This window comes from Saccostrea echinata, unplaced genomic scaffold (genome assembly GCF_033153115.1).
Source record: "Saccostrea echinata isolate AGI-Se365-2 ecotype Australia unplaced genomic scaffold, CSIRO_AGI_Sech_v1 ptg000028l, whole genome shotgun sequence".
Taxonomy (NCBI): Eukaryota; Metazoa; Mollusca; class Bivalvia; order Ostreida; family Ostreidae; genus Saccostrea; species Saccostrea echinata.
In genome coordinates, this window is record NW_026889777.1 from 14,731,771 (window position 1) to 14,740,147 (window position 8,377).

Consider the following 8,377-nt stretch of genomic DNA (forward strand, 5'->3'; position numbering starts at 1 on the left):
GTTGGGTCCATGGCAGTACACAGAAATGTTAGAGAATGAGAAGTTCCATAAATGAGTTATTTTATTAAAAGGAATTCGCATTGGCAATTGTACATAAAAATTATTGTTCACAGAATATGCCTCTTTAAATCGAATGAAAAAAGCCGTCATAAACACCATATGATGTATTGCTAGGCGATGGGCCAGACATGAAAAAGAAGACCTCGACACGTTGTCAGAATGGATAATTTTAAAATCTCGCATTAAGGGATTGAGGGGCAATATTAAAACCAACTATCTTTCTGTGTTCAATGATTCAGAGGTGAAAAAAGAATTAAATAGATAACATGATCAGTATGTACTGGTCCCTGCTGACAAAGAAGGTAACAACATTGTTGTAAGACTCATTATCTAAATTGTATTTTAGAGGAACTGGGATTTAATTCAACAAATGGTAATCCAACTTATACCCATAGACCCCTTTCTAAGGAGGAAATTCTTCAAAATCATATGTCAGTTTTGAATATGTTTAATATTCCCAACAACCAACATGAATTTGAATTACCATATCTATATTGGATTCCGAAACTTCATGAAAATCCTTAAAAACAAAGATACATAGTGGGTTCCAGTAAATGTTCTAACAAGCCTCTTTCTTTACTCCTCACTAAAATATTAACAGTAGTGAAGGAGAAACTTCATGAGTACTGTGCAATAATATATTCGAGAAGTGGTGTATATTAGATGTGGATAATTAAAAACTTTTGGAAAATTTGAAATCACAAAATTTTACCAAAATCAACAACATAAAACTTACGACTTTTCAACTTTATATACAACCGTTCCCTACGATGAATTAAACTCCAGCCTTTTTGATATCATTGACAGCTGCTTTTACAATAAAAATGGGACTCGTAAATTTACTTACCTTGTCAGTTGTCATTTGCAAAATAATTTTGTTAAAAAAAATTTTGATTGTACACACAGTACTCTGAAGTTGATGTTAAAAAGATGCTTGAGTTTCTGATTGACAATATCTATGTGATTTTTGGAGACCAGGTCTTCCAACAATCTATTGGAATTCCCATGGGTACCAATTGCACCCCATTATTAGCACTTATTTTTGTATTCATATGAAACAGAATTTGTTCAAAATCTTATACGTGAAAAAACAAGTTGATAAAACATGAATATCTGCAGTCTCGTTTAAAGTCGTCATTTCGTAAGTTCTATGGTTGATACAATGACCTTGTCAGCAAATACAATCTATCACTAAGTCATATGCTGACTGGCGTTTTTCATACTAATTGTTAGGCCATTATTGTCCCCCGCTTTCACTGAAAGTGGGGGATATTAATTTGGGTCTGTCTGTCCGTCCGTACGTCTGTTCGTCCGTCCGTCCGTTTGTATTTCTGTCTATCTGTAACGCTTTCGTTTCCGCACGATATCTCGAGAACCCTTTGAGCTTTCGCAATGAAATTTTGCATAGCAACTCCCTATGGCTTAAAGAAGAACTCTATTGATTTTGAGGTCAAAAGGTCAAAGGTCAAGGTCATAAATTCATTAATTCTGTCTGTTTTAACACTTTCGTTTCCACGCGATATCTCGAGAATCCTTTGAGCTTTTGCAATGAAATTTTACATAACAACTCCCTGTGGCCTAAGGAAGACCTCTATTGATTTTGAGGTCAAAAGATCAGAGTTTAAGGTCGTAAATTTATACATTCCGTCTGTGTGTAACACTTTTGTTTCCGGGCGATATCTCAAGAAGCCTTTGAGCTTTTGCAATGAAATTTTATACCATAACTTTTAAGGGCCTCTCTCGCCCCTCTCAAAGTGTCCCGCCCCGTTTTTTAATTATTATTTACATGTATTAAAATTCGCATGGCACTATTTTTAGCACAAGTGCTTGTGGAGAGTTATTACGTATAAAACAGGTTGTCGGCGGACATTATATTCTTATTACATCTATTAGAACTGTTTAGTAAACGCTAAATTAGACACCATGTATTGATTAAAATTTTGACAATATCAAAAGTCAATATAAACATTATATGTGAGTTAATGTTTGAATTTAATCTGCTGTATTATTAAGTGCCTCCGTGGTCTAGTGGTATGTTGCTCGATTAGCAAGCGAGAGGTCCGGGTTCAATCCCTGGACGATTCTCTTTTTTTTATTTTTTATTTTTTTATTTATTTATTTATTTATTTTTTTTTTGGTGTGGATTTACTAAATGATACTATTCAACATGTGAAATGAAAAGGTAATGATGTATGGCGTGTTCAAGCTCATAAAATCATTATTACAGTGTGATAAATTAAATGTTCTGTAGATTAAAAATAATTTTCTATACACATATTGTCGCCCGCGTGGCGCAGTGGTTAGAGCGTGCTCTAGGGTCGCGAAGTAAGGAGTTGATCCTTACGTCGCGGGTTCGAATCCCACTGTGGGACGTGGAGACCGGTCCTTCGGATGAGACCGTATAAACCGAGGTCTCGTGTCGCAGTAGGTTCTGGCACGAAAAAGACCCCTCACTGCTCAATGGCCGTAAGTGCCGAGCATAGGACAAAATTTGCAGCTCTCCACCGGCAAGTGGTGGCGTCTCCATATGAGTGAAAAATTCTCGAGAGGGACGTTAAACAACATACAATCAATCAATCAATCAATCTATACACATATTAAAGAATAAGCAATGAAATCTTTATATCCATATTGGCATTTTTTTTTAAATTTGCTACAATATACATGTATACATTTAATAATTCTACAAATACAGGGGGCAGTGTGACCACCACCCCCCCCCCCCGAACTGCGCATGCTCCTCTTTTTTCCCTAAGCGGAGGACACAAATTCTCTGAATTAGCTTGTTTACACACTGAATTGTCGACGGATTTTTCCATTATTTCCCGATCAAGACAAAGAACTCACGGGGGGGGGGGGTCCCCAGGGGATGCTCACTCCCCCATGGCACCTGATCCCACCTCTGATGTTTTGGAGGTCCGTGTTTGCTCTGCTCTTAAATTTGTATTGTTTAATGGACTTTTGAGCTTAAATCCTGTTCGTTATATCCAACATTTCATAGATAAGGAAAATGAACGATAAAAAGGTCATTGATTGATTGATTGACTTGTGTCCCATTCGAGAATTTTTCACTCACATAGAGATGCCACCATTTACCGGTGAAGGTTTCAAATTTAGGCCTATACTCGGCACTCAGCCATTGATTAGGGAGGGGTTTTTTTTATCATGAAAAGGACTACAGTAACATGGTACCTCAGTTTTTATGGTCTCATCTAAAATACCCATACATTTCTTTTTGAATGCAGGGCGCCTAACGGAGAAAAAGTCACAACCTATGTTTACGTCTTAGGTTTGACGCAGCGCTAGGAAAAGAAGGTTGAAGTCATCAAGTTGATATTTAAGTTTACATGTAGTTGTTTTTCTGCCAGCAGTGTCTATTTTTAGGAAAAATATTCAGATATGAAACAGATATAGTAGATTTTGTGATGTCTTTTATTTTGAGTTCAGTAGGATATATCGAAACAAAGCATGAATGAAAATGAATATTGTTATTTAAAAAAAGTCAATAAACATGTATATTTAAATTGGCGAATTGACATTCGCGGGTTCGCGGGTTAATGAAAAAGTACCTAGACAAAATCTTCATCATATTATTTTTGAAAAATTCAAAATCGACACATTGTCATAGGGAAAAGAGTATTGATATATGCAGTGCGGTTAAATCTACATGATTTGTCAACAATGTAAAAAGCAATATTAACCACACTAATCACGTCAAAACATTTTGTCATGTCAGTTTCTTTAAAAGTAATCTCTTTCAACATTTTACCAAGGTCCATAGCGCCATACCCATTCATTATACATCTTACTATACAACTTAGTTGGCTAACAATTGTTCGAGTTCCATATGTTAGTCAGAGTCAGATTGTAAGTGTTGTCAAAATTCTGCTTTCACAAGATTCGTAATAGTGATGTGTCCATCACTTTATTAACTCTTCAGACCAGATTTTTACCGATATTTTGTTTAGTTTCAGGTCTTTCAATGTCTGATTTATAGTCTTTATCACTCAAACCCTGTCTTTGCCATTTATATAAAAATGCAATGCTCACTTTTTATAATTCCTGCCCCCTCTCGAATTTTCAATTTTTTTTTTTCTAGATTTTTCACAAGTGAGGTAGAAGTTTTGTATCTGTACTCGCTACTCGACGTTCTGTGACGTCATCTTTCTTGACTTTTTCGGTGAATACTATCTCTCCTTTGCAATAGTTTTTGTTCATGGACGTAATATATTATATCACAATTTGGCATTTGAAATGATGTAACACTACTTAATTTGAAGGTTAACATTTTCTTTTTAGGTCCATTTATTTGAGATGTGAATATATACACTTTATTGTCTATCGTGATTGAGTTATTAAAATTTAACCGTGCTCTGTGATCCCATTTTAGCATTTCTTAAGTTTAGATAATTTTATTTCATGAAATATTTGCTTTTTATCCAAATTACAATGTATTTGTATGGATTGTAAAAATTTGTCTATTTAATATGATTACAAAATATGATGGTAAAGAAAAAAAGTTTTGAAAAAAAACTAAGCTATATTTTTTTTCCGTGTGTCAGACTACGTTATGTGTTTTATTTCAGGTATATCAAAACAACGTATGATGAAAATGAATGTTGTTGATTGATAAAAAGTCATCGAAATACTGTAAACGACTTAAATTCCACGTGTTCAATATTTTACGATTTTCAATGTTGTTACAATTCACGGTGGTTTTAATTTTACAATAACTTTTTATTTTCATCATTAAATATTTATGATTTTGAAAATAATTTATTAAACTAAACAAAGAAAGTTTTGGTTTTGTTTGTTTCTTTGTTGTTTAACGTCCCTTTCGAGAATTTTTCACTCATATGGAGGCGCCACCACTTGCCGGTGGAGAGCTGCAAATTTTGACCTTTACTCGGTACTCAGGGCCATTGAGCATGAGGGATCTTTTCGTGCCAGCACCTACTGCGACACGGCACCTCGATTTATACGGTCTCATCCGGGGGACCAGTCTCCACGTCCCACAGTGGGATTCGAACCCGCGACGTAAGGATCGAAACCTTACTCCTCGACTCTAGAGCAAACTCTCTAACCACTGCGCCACGCGGGCTACAAGGTAGTTTTGGTAAATTATTTGTAAAAACATATAAAACTATAATCTGCCGTTTTTTACTATCGAGATTCCTCACTGAATGATTTCCAATATATTGCATGTACAGAATACGAAAACATGGTTTTTAAGTACATTTTTAAAGCATGCCTTTTACATAGATATTTGGACGTTATACAACATGGCTTAATGATCGCGAAAAATTCTTAGATATCAAACAAAAAGAAAAAAATACCGCAATGAATATGTAATACACTCTTACAGTTTGAGATTTTGATTCGAGAATATTTTTTCCATGAAGAAATTTAGGATAAATTCTACCTCCTAAAAAGTAGGAAGGTTAATAAAGAGATTCCAAAAAACTATTTGGAGATTTAAAGATTACATAAATATTGTCTATCAGAAATCAAATCGATATCTTAATACATTGTATCTACTTCAGAATACTCGTGCAAAGAATCAGAATGGTTTTTAACGAATTAATTTTCTAGATGACTTATCTCAATATGTATGTATTTCAAAGTGCAATTTTTATTAAAGAAGCTATAGTATAAAATAATCTCTTTTTTCAATTTATCATGCAGAGTGATTATTCAAAAGATGTAGAGAAGTCATAGTTTTTTTATACGTCCCTGAGGTTGACAAGTGTTGTGATTTCAATTTCGCGGAAAGCTATTGCGAGTTTTATTATTGTGTATGGATTTTTCCGCTTGCCCGATCATGACAAGGAGATGCTTACCCCTCCATGACACCCGATCCCACCTTTAATGTTTTTAGAGCTCCATGTTATTTGTATTGCTCCAGTGCATTTTTGGAGCTTGATTTCGTTCGTTATCTACATTGTAGTGATAACACAGAATTCCAATAATATGTAATTCTAAAAACGAGCCTTTCAAACAAAGACCAATTTCAAAACGTTCGATGAAAATGGTGAAATTCAGTCCACTTTAAACTTATAAAAAAGATAGTGTACCAAATCAAAACCACAACAACTGAGTCAAAAAAAAAAATTCTGGAGAACAAATTGTTAATAAATAATATTTCTTTGACTATAAGACTACAAAATGTCTGTAATAACCAGGAATTTTAAGCAATAATCCGTACAATTAAAGTATAACAAATTGACATTGCTTTTACAAACAAACGTTTATAATCTGAGATTTTTCATTTTTTTAAGTATTGATCATTAAAGCAATAAGTGCTGCAACTTTGATATCGGAATTTTTTGTTGTAAAATTGTAATTATCTATTTCAATGACAGAAAAGCGTTCATAAACTTCTGTTGTTCATATTTGCGATGGAAGAACTATTTATAAGCTTTGATTGAAGCAAAATTACATTATTGTAGTCCTGTACAATATTAATTTCTTATATAATACTATATATTTGATTGTACAAAATCATTGATTCTGAAACAATTCTCATACTTTATTTCTGTCTAATTGATTAAAAAGGTTTAAATTACACACAAATTATCATAATAACACATTTTTACACAAAATAAAATGCTCAAAAATGCAGCTCATATTGATTTAAAGTTTATCTGACCTGACTGTAAACTACACAAAACATGACCATTTATTTCTCATGATCAGTACTATTTATAAATGGGCAAGCACCGCGGTAAAAATAAATGTAATTTTTAATTGTACATTGTATTTTTTTAGATGATATTTTCATGCAAGAAAAAATATTATATAATATATTTGACCATGATGACCATCTGCCTGTAAAGAATATAGCCAGAATATTTCGCTACAAGTGTTTTTTCTCCTTTAAACCAGGTTTCCCAGCTGTTTATCTTCATAGAATGCGTAGAATATCAACGGCATGGTTATGTTTACAAGTTCACTCGCTTTCAATACCTCACATTTTACGAAATGTGTTATTGCACTAATAGAAGAAATCAAAAATGCAAAAATCCATGTAAATTAAAAGTCTATATCTTTCAATTGCCGCCTATCCCCATTTTCTCGCTTGAACCTTATTAACTTTACGATCATTGAATTTATTTAAAGTACACTTAGGAAAAAAGCCATTAAGTTTACTGAATAGAAAAGAATGAATATTTTGAAGTAGATAAAATCTCACCAGAGTCCGTCCGAATTGTTCAGCAATGCTACAGAGTATCCGAAGAGACTGTTGTTTGGTCCATCATAGACGGTAAAATTCTTCACATCCAAAAAATAACTTTGAACAAAAATGACGAAAATATGAAAAGTCTGAACGATCCTCCAAAATTCTTTGAAATTCGTCATGATTTCGTTTTTTTCTCCATTTTAACTTTCTGCATTACGATTTGTCTAGTCAGAAGGGAAAATGTCAGTCGAACATAACATTATACAGAAATTAATATTAATTGGTGAAAAATCGCTCCAATCTATGCTGCATGGCAGTAAATATGGGCTTTTAGTGCAGATTACACATAACTTTTATTAATTCAGCAACCGTTTAAACTGTGTTAGCATTGTATATTCCAATAAATTGCCTGATCTAGCCATGGATTTCTGAGGTGATGACCACATCCGGATGATTCATCTCATTAATACAGAGGGAAACATCTCGGGATATCAAAGCATGACTTAGAGTATTAAGTATTAGCACTAGTTTTTGCTTTTAGTACGAGGTTTATTTTGACTTCATACAACAATTCAAACATGAACATAGTAATCGGTAGTTGTAGATATGCACCATCCATTTCTTTTATTATTAATTTTATATATATATTTATTTTATTTATTTATTTATTATTGACAACTTCAAATTACATGAGAAAAAATAATTTCAGAAAGTTTATTTTGAAAATTAAAACGTAAAACCTCTATTAATGCCTCAGAATAGAATTTCCTGTCATGCTTGCATTTAGTTTGGCCGATGTATAACTCTACGTACAGGGTATATTTTATTTCGTTTCTGCTTGTCAAGATTCTTCAATAACAAATCTCTCGAATTCCTTAAAGCTTAAAACATCTTGGCATATATCGGCTTATGAATGTGGAATTTAGAAAATCATACAGCATGTAAGTAATGAATGGGGGTGTTCTCATAATTTAAGAAAGAAGAGCATAAAGCCATAATTATAATGCGAAAATATAAAAAAAAAAAAAACAATCAGATTTGCATAATTTTACACACAGTAATCAAAAAGTGCAAACGTGTACAAACGGAAAATATACACATTAAGTTATACAGATACTTATAAAATACATATGAATT

At 33.1% G+C, this 8,377-nt stretch overlaps 1 protein-coding gene across 1 annotated transcript in view; it reads right to left on the reverse strand.

Annotated features, from left to right (window-relative positions):
- Positions 1-7,419, reverse strand: part of LOC133193550 (integrin alpha-4-like) — a 59,131-nt gene extending 51,712 nt beyond the window's left edge. Inside the window, exon 1 of the mRNA XM_061329511.1 lies at positions 7,253-7,419. Coding sequence (XP_061185495.1) covers positions 7,253-7,419 — 167 coding nt within the window. The remainder of the gene's footprint in view (positions 1-7,252) is intronic.
- Positions 7,420-8,377: the final 958 nt, after the last annotated feature.